At 40.6% G+C, this 17,296-nt stretch overlaps 1 protein-coding gene across 6 annotated transcripts in view; it reads left to right on the forward strand.

The window, feature by feature from the left end:
• gria3a (glutamate receptor, ionotropic, AMPA 3a) overlaps positions 1-17,296 on the forward strand; it is a 267,421-nt gene that overhangs the window by 71,229 nt on the left and 178,896 nt on the right. For all 6 annotated transcript variants that reach the window (XR_009815421.1, XM_061962200.1, XM_061962198.1 and 3 more), the window contains exon 3: positions 3,133-3,372. Coding sequence is in view for 5 of the 6 variants with exons in the window: in XM_061962200.1 (XP_061818184.1) it covers positions 3,133-3,372 (240 nt within the window). In the remaining variant the exon portion in view is untranslated. The remainder of the gene's footprint in view (positions 1-3,132; positions 3,373-17,296) is intronic.

The following is a 17,296-nucleotide window of genomic DNA, read 5'->3' on the forward strand; positions in this document are numbered from 1 at the left end:
AAGTTTGAATAGCCCAAATGATGAAAATGAAAGAACCTAAAATGGAACTCTGAGGAAAAATACTCGTTTAACTGAAGAAATTAAACAAATGACTACTGACTGCATCTGAAGAAGGTACAGCAACACCTAAGTTACAGAAATCCCATTATGAAAAATAACTACCAAAAAGGAGAGAACTTAAAGGGGTAAATCAAATAATGTAAATCAAAAGTTGGGACCCCAGTGTTCTATGTTTGCCAGCAAGGTTAAAATGTCAATGCAAGGGTCTGCCAATGTATTTACAGTTACAAGTTCCTCTATACAATACCATAGTGCCATCCATCCATCCATCTTCTTCCGCTTATCCGAGGTCGGGTCGCGGGGGCAGCAGCCTAAGCAGGGAAGCCCAGACTTCCCTCTCCCCAGCCACTTCGTCCAGCTCTTCCTGTGGGACCCCGAGGCGTTCCCAGGCCAGCCGGGAGACATAGTCTTCCCAACGTGTCCTGGGTCTTCCCCGCGGCCTCCTACCAGTCAGACGTGCCCTAAACACCTCCCTAGGGAGGCGTTCGGGTGGCATCCTGACCAGATGCCCGAACCACCTCATCTGGCTCCTCTCGATATGGAGGAGCAGCGGCTTTACTTTGAGCTCCCCCCGGATGGCAGAGCTTCTCACCCTATCTCTAAGGGAGAGCCCCGCCACCCGGTGGAGGAAACTCATTTCAGCCGCTTGTACCTGTGATCTTGTCCTTTCGGTCATAACCCAAAGCTCATGACCATAGGTGAGGAGGGGAACGTAGATCGACCGGTAAATTGAGAGCTTTGCCTTCCGGCTCAGCTCCTTCTTCACCACAACGGATCGATACAGCGTCCGCATTACTGAAGACGCCGCACCGATCCGCCTGCCGATCTCACGATCCACTCTTCCCTCACTCGTGAACAAGACTCCGAGGTACTTGAACTCCTCCACTTGGGGCAAGATCTCCTCCCCAACCCGGAGATGGCACTCCACCCTTTTCCGGGCGAGAACCATGGACTCGGACTTGGAGGTGCTGATTCTCAATGCCATAGTGTTTTTTGGAATTTGCTGCACAAAGTTCAGTTTTAACTGAATTCAAGGGCCAGTATGATGTAATTTGCGGGCCGGAATTGGCCCCCAGGCCACCAGTTGAATAGGCCTACGATTGACGTTCTGCTGCTAAAAACAGGGTAAAATGAAAATCCCGTATTTCACCCGGAAATGTCCCGTATTGCGAAATGCAAATGTTAACTGTTATGACCAAAATGGCCCATGAATCCTTGCACTCTGCTGTTATAAATCATAAAAAACAGGTCATATCGGGTTGTCATGGAATGGAAAGAGACAAAATGCAAAGTTGTAATAATTTTGAGGTAAAATATTTCCCTACTGTTACTTTAAAAGCTGTGTTATCAGTATTTAGCAGCTGGTCAGAGCATTTGCCTCAGTTATTTGTAAGCTGCTCATATCTGATTGTAGCGATGCCCTTTGTTGTTAAAACATTTTTTGTGTCCAAGTAAAACAGATTACACCTTGTTAGGCCAACTGTCCATGGCTCAGTATTTATGACAGGAGTTCATTTCCATGGACCTGCCTGCACACAACAGAGGATTGGGATCAGTATAAATCATTTCAACGACAGCATAGCCAAGCACATTTGCATGCTCATGTTTCAGGGTGGTAATGTTCCCCGTTTTTTCTAGATGAATACCCATTTGCATTACGCCTAAGGCCAAATGAAAGGGCATCCGAGCTTGATCATATGGGGCAACAGCCCACCAATTAGTGATGCAGACCTGCCAACATGTATGAATTGTTCGTACTCCGAACACATTGACACCCCTAAGTACGCGTTGCTGCTTTACAGAACGCATTTTGTTGCGTTTAAATGTTTTCAGTTTTTAGTTTCAGTCTCTGAGCCACAGCATTTCAGCCAATCGGAATGCTGCATCTTCATCGTCACGTCCACCTGCTCCTCCTAGCAAGCGTGAGGTTTGTGTTCAATTAAATTTGGTCAGTCAGTGCCTCAAAGCAAGCTGGACAACCAATCCCAGCAGCACCGAGTGATGTATGCTCGAATGTTAGGGTCACTTAAAGTTTCCAATAACACCAGAAAACGTCACTAGATTTGTCACTAAGTTGGCAACACGTTCTCTGGCAGACCAGGGGCCTCAAGTAACAGTTACTTGGCTTTCCTACTACAAATAGACTTGCGTTCGAATCCAGAAAACGGCGTAAACATTCAGATGTATTGAAGTGTTTGCACACACAAAGCCAAGCCCTTTTTTTGTGACATTGTAATAAACTTGAAATCGGCCGCAGACGTGTGCGTAACTTGGCACGCTCAGACCACGCCCCCTTATAAATAAGGAAAGTAGCCATCTGCTTGAGCTCCGCACGGTCTGACCAATCCCGAGTCAGTAGCAGATGCTTCTTGCTGGTGTTTCGAGCAAAGACGGAGCGATTGTTAGCCTGTCATTGCCGTCTCTCCGAGAACTGAACACAGGCTGAAATAAAAAAAGAAATGGTAGTGTCAGGAAGAAAGTGAAGAAGATGTGCGTGAGCAAATCTGACTCGGCGAAATTAGTGCTGCACCCCGTTTGAAAAGATAGTCTCTACAATGGTACGTAAACTTTAGCAGAGGTTGGTGACTGATTACCTCAATGTAAAATAATTTTTATAACAATGTGTTCATACAGTTGCATGCTGTGAAGTTGGAATGCCAAGTTACATTCACACACAGTCCCATTAAAATGTGTTTATGAGTGTGGCGGACTACCACAGTAAAATTAACTTAATGGGAAACACTAATAATCTACACATATATAATACTCATACCATGACCCCAAGGTTGGCAATTCTAACGATAAGGACTTTGGGCTTGATTTACTAAAATCCAAATACCTAGCAATGAATTATGTACGATTAGTGGGCCTGTTGCAAGTGATCTACTAAGACTGTACAATTGTACAGACTGTACATCCTGTGGGGTTTTGTCATGTTGGCACATAAATAAATAAATACATTCTCTTAACTACATTGAAGCGCAGTCTGGACAACAGAACGCTGAAGGTGCGCTCTAGGAGGCGCTCTCCTGGCATCCCTCGAGTGACCCCCATCTCCGTCTCTGTCACCAGTCTGCTCGCAGTTCTCCCGAGGAGTCTACGCCATCTTCGGCTTCTACGACAGGAAGTCCATGAACACGCTGACCTCCTTCTGCGGGGCGCTGCACACCTCCTTCATCACGCCGAGCTTCCCCATCGACGCCGACGCGCAGTTTGTCATCCAGATGAGGCCTGGCTTGCGAGGCACCGTTCTCAGCCTTCTGGACCATTACAAGTGGGAGAAGTTTGTCTACCTTTACGACACTGATAGAGGTAAGAGCTGCTGTTTCAGGCTTTGCAAATACCAACATGCATCAGAGGATATACGAGTAACGGCGCTGCACATCTGTGATTACCGAGTGTGCGTGCCTCTCATCATATGCAAATGCTTTTTCTTCTATCATCTGACACATTTAAGTCTTTGCCTTTAATGACACTAAGTGGCTTCACTACACAGTTGAATGCCTCTCAAAAGTAGCATTCAATAACTCCTTGCTTCCAAACGAATGAGTCAGCCACAGGTGCAGCCAATCTACCGCCTCCTCTAATCCTCCGCGCTCTCTGATTATCATTTGGCTTTAATTGGATTACATCACCACATAACAGCGTATTGTAACTTCTGCATGTTCTTCAAAGCTCTTTGCTTTCTTCATGTAGGCCAACTATTTACAGTCTTGGGTCTGGTATTCCTCTGAGGGTCTGCATGTGTCCCACAAACAGGGCACTGATTGTCAGTCGTGGCTAAAATATGGTTCACGGTGTTCGTGGTGCAACATGAGCATTTCTTATCTTAGAGATGTTTTACTGATATCGATCTGATACAAAACCAGCACAAATATTGCATACTTTTTACTGTGGAATGTTAGAACAGGTGTGATCAAGTGATATGTTGTTGTGATCATGTGGACTCTGCATGCTGGATCCTTAGTCTCATTTGCTAATATGCATTCATTTCAGTTTGTCCTAGGTGTCTCTCGATATGTGGTCAGGAAGTAGTCTTGGCCATTAAGTTGAATGTGATAGTCTTGTTTTGTTGAGCCTACAAATTGTTTTTACTGTAGGTTTTGTACTTATTACACACCAGCTGTATGATTGTAACATGCATCTTAGTTGTAGTTTTCAGTACCAAATTTGGAGGTGTTGAAATCACCATGTAAAATTGCTGATGCTAATCAGTAGCATGTATATGGGAAATCAAATATAAATTAGTTTCCAGCTAGTGCATCTGTTTTATTGCATTGATTGAAATGGCAATTATAAGTTGTTTTGTATATTATGTAAGTTGTATTGACATACTGTGTTTATTTTTCAGTTTTACAGTGCTTTGAAGTAAAGACTCTAAAAAAGGCTCTTCAAATGGAAACAATCTGCTATGTCTACCAAGCTGACAAGAAGAGACATTAACAGGGTCAGAGGAGACTGTTTTTATCAGAGTTCATCTAATGTTTTAGATGCCGGCCGATTATAATTCAATACTGTACCTGTTTTGTTGCTGATATCAATATCGGACTGGCACTTTTGTAGTAGTCACATTGTAACCTGTATTTAATTTTTACACCAATTTAAACATGAATTATTAGTTTTCTATCATAACTAACATTTGGTACCTGGGCCTTCAGCGAGGACTTAACCGAATTAATCCACCTCTTAATACATCCCCTGTCATTTCAAAATTACACACACCTTCAGCAATATATTAATATATAAATTTTTGTTGTGAATGAAATATTTCTAACAGTGTTAAAGTTTTTTTATACTGGCACCCTCAGTGTAGCCTGTATCGCTGTTGATGAAGTATGCGTTGCATTCACTCGTGTGTGCGTACAGCCGCACATATCTTGTGACTGGGTCTGAACGATGTTAGAATGGATGAAAAGCGGACGTGACGATAGCTCGTAGAGTACGTTAAAGGCAGTGCATTTAAGGCACGCCCCCAAGATTGTGGTCCGGGTGGACGAGATATAATGACTCTTGAACACCTTCGTTCGATAAAGAAGGTTGCCTCAGCTCAAAGCCTGTGCCCCGACATTAATGAACTAGCATCCAAGGAAAGATGCCAGGTATCTGGCCTGGGTACATCAGATTAGATCAGTTTGTTGCAAACTGAGCAGTTTAAAGTCCTGAATGGTTGTTTTATTCATGGTTATTTTATTTTCAAATTTTTATTAGCCTGTGGAAAAAGTTAATGTTGATATTTACCTCAGAAGGCTGCAAATAGAAAAGAGGCATTAAATTTTTATTTATATTGTATTTGATATGCCATTGATATTTTTTAATTATTATTATTATTATTTGAAACTGGATTTTGCATGTCACTATAAAGTTATATAAGCCTTGCTTGTTCAATATTCAATGCAAAATTTGTTTGGGTCCCTATTAAAAGGTTAATTTGTTCAACCTTGGCCCGCGGCTTTGTTCAGTTTTCAATTTTGGCCCACTCTGTATTTGAGTTTGACACCCCTGATCTACTCTGTTGGCAATGCCACTGTTTAGTTTAGATGTAGCATTCTTGAATCAGGTTTAGGTGTTTTACAACTAAAATTAGTGGTGTTTGAGGCAGATTCAGAATGTACTATGTTTTTTTCAGATTATGTTACCAGGCACACCAAAAACTGATGAATGTAAAAACTAAGAATTGTCGGTAATCAATGCAATTTAACAAAGAAGGATTTGCCTAAATCACATCATCACAATTGCAATGTCACCCAAAAAGGACAAAAATAGAAGAAGAAATACAACTTATTTACATATTTATCGAATAAAACAAGAGGGAATATTATAATATTCAGTGCACAATAGCAGAAAATTACCTCTGCATAAACGATCCCATAATCACAGGCGTAATTGTATTTCATTACTTTGTATGCGATGCATCATGTACACACAATTATTACATAGATTAGCTTTCCTCTACTGAACAATAATTCAGATACACTCAGGGCATTGAAGCGATTGCAACTGGACTGTTCAGTTTGTCTTAGACACTTTTCCTTCATACAAGTAGGCTTTAATAGTTCATGCTGAGAATTAAATGACCTTGATAAATGAGAACATCCATTCAGATACAGTATCTTCCTTGGTCAAGGGTCAGAGGACCCCCAAGCTGATGAAGAAATTGACCCCTTAATTATACATTATGTATGCCAGTGTTTCTTAACCACAGTTGGGCAGTTGTTGGGCTGCGAGTGTCCCCTGGAGGGGTGGGCCGCCAAAAAAAGATCTGTTTCTCAGTTGTGGTCCGTGTAGGCCGCAGCTGTACTCAATTGTAATACACTTTTCCCCCACTTGTTGCAGTAATCCATCCATCCATCCATTTTCTACCGCTTGTCCCATTTTCAAATAGATGAAGTCTGGAGCAAAAGCCATAGAAGTTTCTTTTGCGCAAAATAGTGACGCTGTATTTTCATTTAGACTTAAACGTTATTGACAGTTTATTTAAGAAACATATTATTAAATGTATTATTGTTTATTAATTATGTTAGAATTATTTTTTTAGTTTTTAAGAGTCTTTTCTTTTGCATTATGATTCATGTTTATTTTTGTAATCAGCATGACTTAAGCTTTGATAATAATCTTTATGATTAACACATGCTTCCAAATCATTTGACAAGGTGTATCCTGTTAAACTGGAGGTAGGTTAGATATAATTATTAAATACGACTAAAATAAAAGTAAGATTACTATTACTGTTAATATTTGAGTGGGGCCCTGCTTTAGTGGAAAATAACGGTTGCTGTAAACAATTGTCATAGTGTTTGAAATCAAACTGGTCCTAAAGGTACCATATTATTATGCAATACTAAGATATTCAAATAATACAGTATAATGCCACTAAATGCTATCTGGCAATGAGCATTCTAATCATTCGCTGGCAGCTTTCATCACAAATCCCGAGATGGCATTTGAGCGCTCATCGCCAGCTATAAATGCTAACATGAATACAATATAGTTAATATTAATGTTTTTGTTTTAAACCTGCAGGCTATGGTGGTCATTTAAAAACTACACTACAGAGTGTTAAAAATCAGTTATTTTTTATTTAGAGACATTAAAATGTATCATTTAAATATGTATTTTTTATTTTTTAAAAGTCTAATTAACCAAAGATTTCACAACACCCCCCTGCAATATCTCTGCGGACCTCCATTTGAAGACCTCTGACCTAGGTTATCAAAGGAGAGAATGTCATGTGCATCTCTTTGTTTGGGGACGGCGTGGCGCGGTTGGGAGAGTGGCCGTGCCAGCAACCTGAGGATTCCTTGTTCGATCCCCACCTTCTACCAACCTCGTCACATCCGTTGTGTCCTTGAGCAAGACACTTCACCTTTGCTCTTGGTGGGTCGTGGTTAGGGCCTTGCATGGCAGCTCCCGCCATCAGTGTGTGAATGTGTGTGTGAATGGGTGAATGTGGAAATAGTGTCAAAGCGCTTTGAGTACCTTGAAGGTTGAAAGGCGCTATACAAGTATAACCCATTTACCATTTACCATTTGAGGTTTTCTGGGTCGCAGGTTGAAGCACAATTCACTGTACACTTTATTCAAAATATATTTTGTTGGATTGTTGGATTGTTGTAAGAATATTGAATATTGAGCGTGTCTATAGAACAAGAGCACTTTTTCTTCCACCGCTTCCCCCGCGTCACTTAACATATTTCATTTCAGGTGGGTGTCTCATCTGTGGCTCACTCATGCAATCGACTATTAGAGATATCTGCCAGCATCTGTTTAGGGGAAGCACTTTTCTCAAAACCCTTTTCTACCCACATGATACTCCGAAAGAACCGCCATGTTCATATTCATCGTCATAGTTCATATTCATCTTCATAGTTCATATTTGGGTGGGTGGCAGCATTACTTTCCTTCATCTAAACCAGTCATTCTCAAACTGTGGTACTCCATCTAGTGGTACGCCAAAGAACCACTTAATTAAATATTCAAACAAAGTGTTATGGTTCAAACTTTGTAATGTTACAGTGACCAAAAATATTATAAATACTTGTTAAAACCTTGTAAACCTCTGCTTTGTTTTTAATGGTATGGTTGGTATGGTATGCTCTTTATCATTGCACAAGTAGAACAACATTTCATTTTCACCACAACCCCGTTCAAGATTAGACAAACAAACATTGTACACGATTACAGAACAGGAATGGAGATGGGTCGCCATTTACGGTGCCCCGAAAAAGATGGGGGGTGGGGAGGTGTAGACGCTGGTGGAGGATGAGTGAAAAAAAAAAAAGTCAAATCTCAGACTGGGCTCCTATGGTGGGGAGTCTGGAGTGAGAAAAAAACTCTAAAGCGAAGCACATATGCATATTACGACATACAACTCGAGACTTGCAATGAGGGGTGAAGGTCATCCGGCCCAAAGCTGCCTGCCACTAGGGGTGCTGCTCCGTGTTCCATCATACCACATCGAAGTGATGGGGGGTGTGTGTGTGTGTGTGTGTGTGTGTGTGTGTGTGTGTGTGTGTGTGTGTGTGTGTGTGTGTGTGTGTGTGTGTGTGTGTGTGTGTGAGTGTGAGCCTGCAGCCGTGTCTCTGTTCTGCGACCTTGGTGCTCTCGCAAACGTGATAGCACAACCAGTCAGTCAAACAACAGTCAACAAGGTCTATGTCCATGAGAGGCAGGGAAGGAGTTAGTTGGGTCTCAAGCAATGGCCTTGCCATGTCGCTTGCAGCCAGGGAAAACAATCCAGATTTGAATGTTTGTGTTTGGGCGAGCAAAAATAAATGTAAACCTTAATTAATATAATAATAATGGATTAGATTTATATAGCGCTTTTCTAGACACTCAAAGCGCTTCACAGAGAAGTGAGAACCCATCATTCATTCACACCTGGTGGTGGTAAGCTACTTTCGTAGCCACAGCTGCCCTGGTGTAGACTGACGGAAGCGAGGCTGCCAGTTTGCGCCTATGGCCCCTCCGACCACCACCTATCATTCATTCACCAGTGTGAGCGGCTCTGGGGGCAAGGGTGAAGTGTCCTGGCAAGAGGCGGGGAGCGAACCTGCAACCCTCAGGTTTCTGGCACGGCCGCTCTACCCACTACGCCATGCCGCCCCGATTGTCTATTTCTGGTCCTCAAATTCATCATACTTCACCATCAGAGCAGCTAGCGCCTCCAAGGTGTGATTAAATTTGCAATACTGTCCAAAATCGCAAAAGTCTGATTTCCCACAGTTCTGCTTGCATCCTCCAATCACTTGTGGCAACTTTAGGGTACTTGGAACGGCTGTCAGCATTTTCCGATTTGTCGATTCACCAGAGCAACAGATGTCCTATTATCATGGTTCCGAATAGGTAGATGTCTTTGGCAGAAAGGGTCGCCAGGCACGTGGCACTCCTCTTCTCCCAAGAGTCTGTTGTGTGTCCAGCACCAACCGCTCCTTTTAAAACTGCCAGGTTACCCCAAACCCAAGAGGCCAGTTGATCAATTCCATTGTTTAACTTTTTGTTGCCTTCTTTTGCACTGCTCTCTAAAAACTAAACAAGACAAAACAAAGAAGAAAGGAGATGTAAGGAAGAAGGAAAAGGGAGTGACTGCTTTCGATGAGTGCCAGTGAGAATAATGCTATTGTATTTTATTGTTGGTCATTATGGTGGTACTTGGAGAGTCAAGTGTTTTCTGAGGTGGTACTTTGTGAAAAAAGTTGAAGAACCACTGATCTAACCAGATACCTTTCAGTGGTAGATTGCGTAAGTTTATAATTAGGCCGCTGGTAGGATGGTGACAAAATGATTAAGGAGTGCATAGCCTCCCTTGGGCGCACTCATCCTGCTCGGAAGCGTGATGTGATGAGGCCCCCATCGCTCTTCCCGATTGTGTGACTTTTTTGGCCTGCCATCTTTAACACTCCACAGCCAGACGCAGTGTAAACACTGCAGCTGAGGATGGATTCCCACATGCTTCACAGCTTGTGTTTACTGAGAGGCACATTAGCCATTCTATTTTGGCTGCCTCCTCCCCGTCAAGTCTTTGTAGCCGTGCAATCAGCACTCAGTCACACGTCAACTCAACTTTCATTAGTGGAGGGGGCAGTCATTTTGGGCTCAAGTAGGACTAGCAGGAGGCTCTGTATGTGGCAAAATATAATGCTGCTGAGGCGTGGAGAAAAATATGGAGACTTACGCTAATAAATCAACCACAAATTCATGTCTCAGTTGAGCCTTGATATTACCTATAGATTCACATCTATGACGATATTTTTCTAAAGATGGGTCGTCTTAGTTGACACCAGAGGTGGGACCAAGTCATTGTTTTGTAAGTCTCAAGTCTTTGCCCTCAAGTCCGAGTCAAGTCCCGAGTCAAAACAGGCAAGCCCCGAGTCAAGTCCAAAGTCAAGACTGGAAAGTCTCAAGTCAAGTCCTAAGTCCTGCATTTTGAGTTTCGAGTCCTTTCAAGTCCTTTTAACCACAGACTAATATATTAACACAGATTGTGTATGCTTTTCAAACGCTGTATTTATTTATTAAAACAAGTGCATTTTAAATTGCAGGAAAGACAATTGTGCTGACATTGCACTTTATAATAGCACTATTAACCAGTCATTTTAAACATTAACTCATTCCTTTACAGAACAAACACATTGAAAAATAAAGTGCAAATGTACTTATTTGTACAAAAGTGTTAACATTGAAAAAACATGACATATACGTGAACATAACAAAAAAGTTGTACTTTTTATATGTCAGGGCCCTATGCTGCATTGCATTTGCAAAAGACCAAATTAGCCAAGAGTCTGTCAGTCATTTGTGCACGATGGGGGCGTAGTATGATGCCACCATGGCTGAAAACTCGCTCCACTGGAGCACTGGAGGCAGGCACTGCCAAGACTCTCATGGCCACTCGGAACAGTGAAGGAAGAGTCTTCATGTTCAATGCCCAGAACAAAAGGGGGGAGAGAGTTGTTTTGGGTTGGTGCACTACTTGTAAGTGTATCTTGTGTTTTTTATGTTGATTTAATTAAAAAAAGAAAAAAGAAAAAATTATTTCTTGTGCGGCCCGATACCAATCGATCCACGGACCAGTACCGGACCGCGGCCCGGTGGTTGGGGACCACTGAGGTAAACAACCAACAGTATGTCAGAAAGCTAGCTAAAACGGTACACATATTCATAATATAGTATACATTTTAACTGACCTTTATTTTACTATTTTTGTCTTTTTTTAGGTGGCTAAAATACGCGGTGCTGCTGACCGCCGTCTAACGTTACGTGTGATATATTGACTAACGTAACCCTGCTTAAAAAAAATCACTGAACAAAAAGTATGAATAAGGTAGTGAACTGCAACAGATTCCCGTGTTTGCAATAACATTATAACGTTAGCAGTGAGTTTACAGCCTCACTGATTTAACTACACAGCAAATAAAAGTCACGTTACTTAGCCAATAAACGTTATCTTACATTCAAAACTTACCGTTCTTTGTGCAACTTCAAATGCCGGACGAAGTTGGAAGTTGTTGCCTCTCCATCAGTAATTTTCGAACCGCATGTGTTGCATACTGCAAAACGTTTTGTGTTGACCACCTCGTAATTTTTATACCCAAACAAAATTATTTTAGGTATCATTTTTTGTTCACTGGCGTGTGGTTTGGACATGTCTTCTTCGTTGGTTGTCCTGCAATTTGATTGGATGAATGCTGTGTGATGAAAACAAAGTAGATCTAATTTGATTGGCTGTTGTACTGAGACCACACCAGCTGACACACGCAACGCTGATAGACAAGTACACAATGAAAAATACGGAGCGCTCCCGAATAACTTTTTCATCTTTGGGTTTTGGGGAAAGTAGCAAGTCATGTCAAGTCATGTCAATTCAAAAGGCTCAAGTCCAAGTGAAGTCACAAGTCATTGATGTTAAAGTCTAAGTCGAGTTGCAAGTCTTTTTACATTTTGTCAAGTCGAGTCTAAAGTCATCAAATTCATGACTCGAGTCTGACTCGAGTCCAAGTCATGTGACTCGAGTCCACACCTCTGGTTGACACTAGTAATTTTGGTACAGTGTAAACAAACTCTAGTCCGTTTGTGCTGCCTGCACGTCCATCAAACCCAGGACCGAACCAAAAAGGCAAGTGAGGACGCACCAACAAACTAGAATATATGTCACCAAATGGGAACAAAACAAGGCGATGGTTGACTGAAAATACAAGGTAAATGAAAGCCCAGAAGCGTAAATACCAGGGACGGGCAGTCAGCGTAGGCAGGTGAGGCAGAGCCTACCCATCAGGCACCAGACATTGCTACAATGTTGGTTATACATACATGTCCTTTAAAACTGACTATGTTGCAAAATAGTTGTATTAGTAAATTGAGACAACGTTGATGCCCAATGTTGGATCCAATTTGTTGGTTGGGAAATGACCAAATTTGAATGGTCAAATCAACATCTCAACCTGACATTGAATAAAGGTAGTTAAAAAGCATGTTGTTCCAATATTGTATCTGTGTTGTAGAATATTGGTTGGAAATGACCTAATTTCAATGATCGAATCAACGTCAGAAACCAACATTGAATCAACGTCGTCAAAAAACATGTTGTTCCAATGTTTGAGTTGCTCAACGTCAGGACCTAATTCCATAAGTTCTCAACGTTGTTTTAATGTCTTGTGCCTGCTGGGTAACTTGTTTTGTTGAAAAAAAAAAAAAAAAAGAATCATCTAATAAATAAATATGAATATTTGTACATTAAACTGTGTTGTAAATATATTTATTTTTTAATTTTTTCAAAACATTGTCTTGTGGAAAATTTATAGATTTTTACTTATTTCCTGATCATATGGAGTGTAGGAAGCTGATATGAGGCTGCTGCTGCTACATATGTTCCTGTCTGCCGGGTGCCTATGCGAACTTACCAGTCTGTGTATTGTGCACCAGATCCTGATTGAATACATCATAGAAACCAGAAAAGGCAGTGTCTATATGTGTTTTTGTCAGTGAGTATTTTCTGTCTGCTTTAGTGCGGAAGCAAGTTAACACTTGTGGCTGAGGGTGCGGCTATTTGTTTGTCAGCAAATTAACATTTCCAAAAACATACCTACACCATAGCTTTCTACACTGTATAATCTACAGCCTTTGTGGTGTGTTAAATGTACATGTGACATTATCATTCTTGCTAATCGGACTTTGAACTCAGAACTGTCTTACTGAGTGGAGTTGTAGTACTTTTAGTCACCATATACAGTGTTTTTTCATTATTTGGGCTATTTAGCTGGTGGACCGCAAGTTAAGTTAAAAAAAACAACACATTTTTGCACCAGATTCTTAAAAACACTAGAATGTTGTCATAAAGATGATTTTATTTATTAATTTTTTTGTTTTTCAGAATGTCCTTAAAATCAGCAGTGTAACTGATGTAACTCTAACAAAAAGAGGTCATATGTTGTAATTTTTTTCTGTCACGATCGACCCTAACACAGAGAATAAATAAGAATAGCACTTAAAAAGGAGTGAGGAAAAATAACTAAGGATGCACACAAAAGGTGTGAAAAAAACGAAAATGAATATAAGGTGTGGAGAGGAAACAGTTAATACTAGAATCACGGGAAGTGTGATTGCAGCCAAAGCAGAGGAGATTAACATGACTGTAAGGGTGAACCATCAGGAATGTACTGGCACCGAGTGAAGGGACTGGAGAGCTTAGGTATTCATGAGTATATGACCCAGAAACCACACTGCAACAAAAAGCGGATAGGCGGCAGTAGAGCTGCAAGATCATGACAATTTTTGTACATTTAAAGCACTTCCTGGTGGTCTACATAACGTAATAGTGGTTCTTCTGTCAAAATTGTGTTATGTTTTACAGTCTATATTCAAGGCATTTTCTGATCGTCTCTTCAGGATGCACCGTTTTGTGGGAAGTCTTATTTACGTGCCTTAACTTAGACTGCGTCTTCTCCCCGTAGTTCTTAGAACTTACAAATGTAGTATATAGACATATGTTAGAACTATACGGCGATGGCAAATGGAAATGGCAACATTGGAGGATGTATGTGCATGTACAAACCAGTCTGCCCCGCAACAAGAGGTTAGAGAAAAATAGGGAGCTTATTGACTACAACGTTGGACTACAATGGCAGACTTGCGCAAAGCTATTTGGGTAAATCTCTACCATCCATGGAGATATCCGCTGATGTCAGAATTGGGGGAAAAACGTCACAAATTGGGCACATTCTAAACTGCTTGTTTGGATGGCAAGGAAGGCAAGATTGTTTTCTAAATATGTCCGCCATGCCTCCATGGTTTGATTTCAAATTTTCAGGACTTATGCAGATCCCAAATACACAAAAACAAGTACCAATAGGTAAGACAAATTAGTTTTGCATAATAGGTCCCCTTTAATTCATTAATAGTAAAGGGAGAAATCTGGTCCTTAGGTTCTTAGCTTTCTGGAAATCTGGCCCCCAAAACAATTAATTTTTGAATATCTTTGCTATAGGACGATACAAGAATTAATGCTAACTGCTAAACTAGAGCTCTTGAATGTAGACGGGTGGGTGGATTGATACAAATATGGAAAGTAACAATACCAAGTGTGGTATCAGCATGTGGCCGATAATAGTGATTTGATATTTTCTTTTTTATCAAAATAAAATGTTTTTGTTGTTTTGGTTATTGTTTACATATTCAGGAAATACGTCCCTGGACTTCCTTGAAATCAGAGCCAATGGTATTTTTTTTTCTAAGGGCTTGTGACTTCTGACCTCACAATATTGTTCTTCTGAACAGAAAAACAATACTACAGATGCACTAATACATCTTGTAGAAAGTCTTCCCAAAGAAGTGGAATCTTTCATCCAGATTTTCTTTATTTTTACTTCCTGTGGATGTAATGGCCACGTCCTAACACAATTTGCTCATTTGCATAATGTGACAAGAATGAAAGTGTGAAATGTATTTTTAAATGAGCAGTTTTGTTAAATAACAAGAATCAGTGCACGCTATACTTAAGTGGACTCTGTCAGTGACTTTTTTTTAGTCATTGCCTGAAGGCATAACCGCCATCAAAGACTGTAACTGTAAAATTGGATTTTGAATGCATGAGAAAATACAATCCCCACGAAACGCTTTAATCTAAGAGCCACACATCAAATTTGCCAAGGTGTATATTGAAAGTGGAACTCAACATTACTGAACGTTCTTGTTGGCGATGTCTCCTAGTGACAGGAGTGTGTGCTGTTGATCTAAAAGGAACTGACACACAGACTATGATTTGTAAATAATGAGCTTAGTTTTTCTCCCTCAGTGCTGCTTCCTACAGCCCACTTCTCATTGTATCAATCGATTGTTTGATGAACATAAGTGAGACAAAAGGAGAAAACTGAGACAGCCAGTCTGCCCAAAAAAAAAAGAAAAAGAAAAAAAAAGAGGACCACAGTTTCATCAAAAGAGACACAAGTGCTGCACCTTAACTGACGAGTTTATCTGCTGCAGTGTGACGTCACCTCCTTGTGGCGGATGTACTGGCTTTGAAATGTCCTCATTTAGCAGCCTGCCGGCAGAAAAGACCTCTCGAACTGAGGAACATCTGGTCTTCTCCAGCTGGCCACTCAGTGTGGGATCTTGCCAGGTGTATTCATGCTTGGCTGGTTTACGGCAAATTGTATTTAATGCAGCAACGTACAATAGGTGTTGGTATACCTTTGTCAAAATGAAGGGTTTCACTCAACCAGTTTGGATTCAAATGAAGAATATTGATAATGTACGATGGATACGCCTTATGAGGATAATGTCCTAGGTTTTAGCACAGGTGTGTCAAACTCGTTTTCATTGAGGGCCACATCACAGTTATGGCTGCTCTGAGGGTCGCTTGTAACAGAGAATAATATATTCATTTGCCTTTGCATTTTATTATTATAAGAAATGTTAAAATACACTATAAAACTAAAAAATCTGTAAATTTTACAATAAATAAACTGGCAACTCAGTTAACTTTAAATAATACAGTATTTTATTTTTACAACATACAACGGTAAATCAAGAAACCCCACTGTTTTTTACGAAAAAAAAATAGCAGCTAAGTTGCCAGAATTTTACTGTAAACAGTGGTTTTCACAACATATAACGGGAAAACAGTACCCTTGTTTTTTTTATTCTGGCAACTGAGCTGTTGCGCTTTAGCGTGTCCCTTTTTCAGTGGATTTCTCCGCTACCACGGATCATTTTGACAACTTGTAATATACACGTTTTGAGGGTATATTAAAATGTGCTTGTGATTTTCAAACATTTTGATATGAGGGGGCAAGACATTTATTTTGAGGGGGCACTGCCCCCTCTTGCCCCTACGTAGAGCCGGCCCCGTACTCAAATGATACATCTTTGACTTAGGCACTCTGCATAAAAATGTATTAAAGTTGCCTGAGATGTTTCAATAGTAGAGGTGGGAATCTTTGGTCACCTCACGATTTGATTACAATTACGTTTCAGGAGCTATGATTCGAATAAAAATCGATTCTTGAAGCATTTTTAATTTATGTACAGTATATTGATGCAGTTTTACATTTCTTTTTCGTTTCACTTAATAAACATTCATCAGTTGCAACATTAAAAACAGTGCATTTGCAACAAACAATTAAATTAATTCCCACATTTATCAAATTCATGGAAATGTGTGCAAACTGGAACATAATTGCCCTATAATAAAGGAGCTGGTCAGATCTCTCGGTGAGGTGGCTCGCTGCAGTCAACCAAATTTTATAACTGTCTGCATTATTTATTTACACTAAATAAATCGATTGTCAATTATTGACGTTTACTAATCGATTTTATAATCATCCATGTCTGAATTGCGATGCATCTAAAAAAATTGTTTTTCCCCCACCTCTAGTCAATAGTATACACATTTAGAGTGTTAGCAGAATGAATGAAACTAATAGCGCATATTCACTTGGCACCCACAACATTAAAGTGTTCTTAATGTTGTGGGCGCAGAGTGTCTAATCTGCAGGGAAAATGGCGAGCTGAAGAAGCAGTTTAGCGAGCACAATCAGTGTAAGTCGATGGCACAGCTCAGTGGGAGGAATAAGGTGAGTCATTTTCCAAAGAAGAGCTGACTGTAATCTGGCTGAGCGGCAACACTGAGTTCACCGAGGAGGTGAAAGAATCATGGTCAGCAGTCATGTTGGGTCATGAAGAAGCTTATGAAATGTTATCCCTGTGCTTGTATGTTTTCTTTTAGCTGTCATAAACCTTAAAC

This window comes from Nerophis lumbriciformis, linkage group LG09 (genome assembly GCF_033978685.3).
Source record: "Nerophis lumbriciformis linkage group LG09, RoL_Nlum_v2.1, whole genome shotgun sequence".
Classification (NCBI taxonomy): domain Eukaryota; kingdom Metazoa; phylum Chordata; class Actinopteri; order Syngnathiformes; family Syngnathidae; genus Nerophis; species Nerophis lumbriciformis.